The sequence below is a fragment of the Galeopterus variegatus genome, unplaced genomic scaffold (genome assembly GCF_000696425.1).
Source record: "Galeopterus variegatus unplaced genomic scaffold, G_variegatus-3.0.2 Scaffold3258, whole genome shotgun sequence".
NCBI lineage: Eukaryota > Metazoa > Chordata > Mammalia > Dermoptera > Cynocephalidae > Galeopterus > Galeopterus variegatus.
Genome location: NW_007729369.1, coordinates 68,479 through 69,662, shown reverse-complemented (window position 1 = coordinate 69,662; position 1,184 = coordinate 68,479). Strand labels below are relative to the sequence as shown.

The window sequence follows — 1,184 nt, the reverse complement described above, 5'->3', positions numbered from 1 at the left end:
GGGGGGGGGGGGGGGGGGGGGGGGGAGGCCGGGAAGAAGAAAAGCAAAACCCAGGGCGGGCAGGGTGGACTGAGCACTAGTGAGGCCGAGGCCGCTCCTGCACCCCGATGCCTCCTCGGGGCGAGGATGCTGGGGGGCACCCAGCTGCGGGTTCCTGGAGGCATCTCAGGGAAGCCCCCACAGCTGCTGGACCCCTGAGGCCAAGGGCCTGGCTGAGGGCCCTGGAGAGGCAGAGCGGAGGGGCCAGGAGCGCCCCCGGGCTGGGCTGGGGCCTGGAGGGTGGCCCCCAGCCCAGTCCTGTTGGAAGAGCGAGGCTCCCAGGGGAGGGGGCACCAGGCGAGCCTCATACCCGTTGGATAAACCCAAGAGCAAGAAGAAGGGAGAGGAACCAGCCCACGTCAAGAGACAAGCGGCCAGAGTCCTTGCTGCCCCTCGGGAAGTGGCCGCCCTCCCTGCCCCGCTGGCCGGAGTGCTGGCGGCCGTGACGGTGGCAACTGTGGACATCTGTGCTGTTCCGTAGGGAAGTTAACCTGAATTGGAGTTACCGAGGTAGCTGGCTAGAAAACTGAGACCCCCCCACGCCACATGGTGCCACACCCTGGGGCCCCCACCTTCCCTGGGGGGTCCTGGCCACATGCTGGGTCTTCAAAATACCAAGTTATTGCACTTTCAAAAAATACAACACATCTGTGGCTAAGCCCTCCCCAGCCCCCCAACCCTGCCCCCTGCCCATCCCTCCCACCCACAGCCCCCTCCCTGCCCCAACCCACTCCATGGCTTCTTGGCTAAAACGCTTGCTGCTCGGGCGCTCGAGGGTCTCCGGGCGAGAAGACACATTTGCAAAGAGAGGAAAGCAAAGGAACAGACGAATGTCAAAGTGGTCGTCGCCAGAGAGAGTGGCCGCCCCGCCCGGGTCCCTCTGCACCTGTCGGAATGGTCATGGGGAGAGGACGGCAGGTAGCGGGGGGACGTTGTGGAGGGGCGGGCACGGGGGGCTTCCTGGGTCCCTCCTACCCACTGCCCCTCCCCGGGGGCAGCTCGTCTCCGGGACTCGGACCCCGTCCGGCTGGGGAAGCAGCTGTGTGGGTGGCTTGCCTCGTTTTTAAGAGTTTGATTTTTTTGTTTCATTTTTTTTTTTTAAAAAATTTTTTTTTTTTTTTTTTTTTTTTTTTTTTTTTTTTTTT

At 62.1% G+C, this 1,184-nt stretch overlaps 1 protein-coding gene across 1 annotated transcript in view; it reads left to right on the top strand.

Annotated features, from left to right (window-relative positions):
• Window positions 1-520, top strand: part of ZBTB7A (zinc finger and BTB domain containing 7A) — a 13,643-nt gene extending 13,123 nt beyond the window's left edge. The window contains exon 3 of the mRNA XM_008584423.1: window positions 170-520. Within this exon, the coding sequence (XP_008582645.1) occupies window positions 170-520 (351 nt within the window). The remainder of the gene's footprint in view (window positions 1-169) is intronic.
• Window positions 521-1,184: the final 664 nt, after the last annotated feature.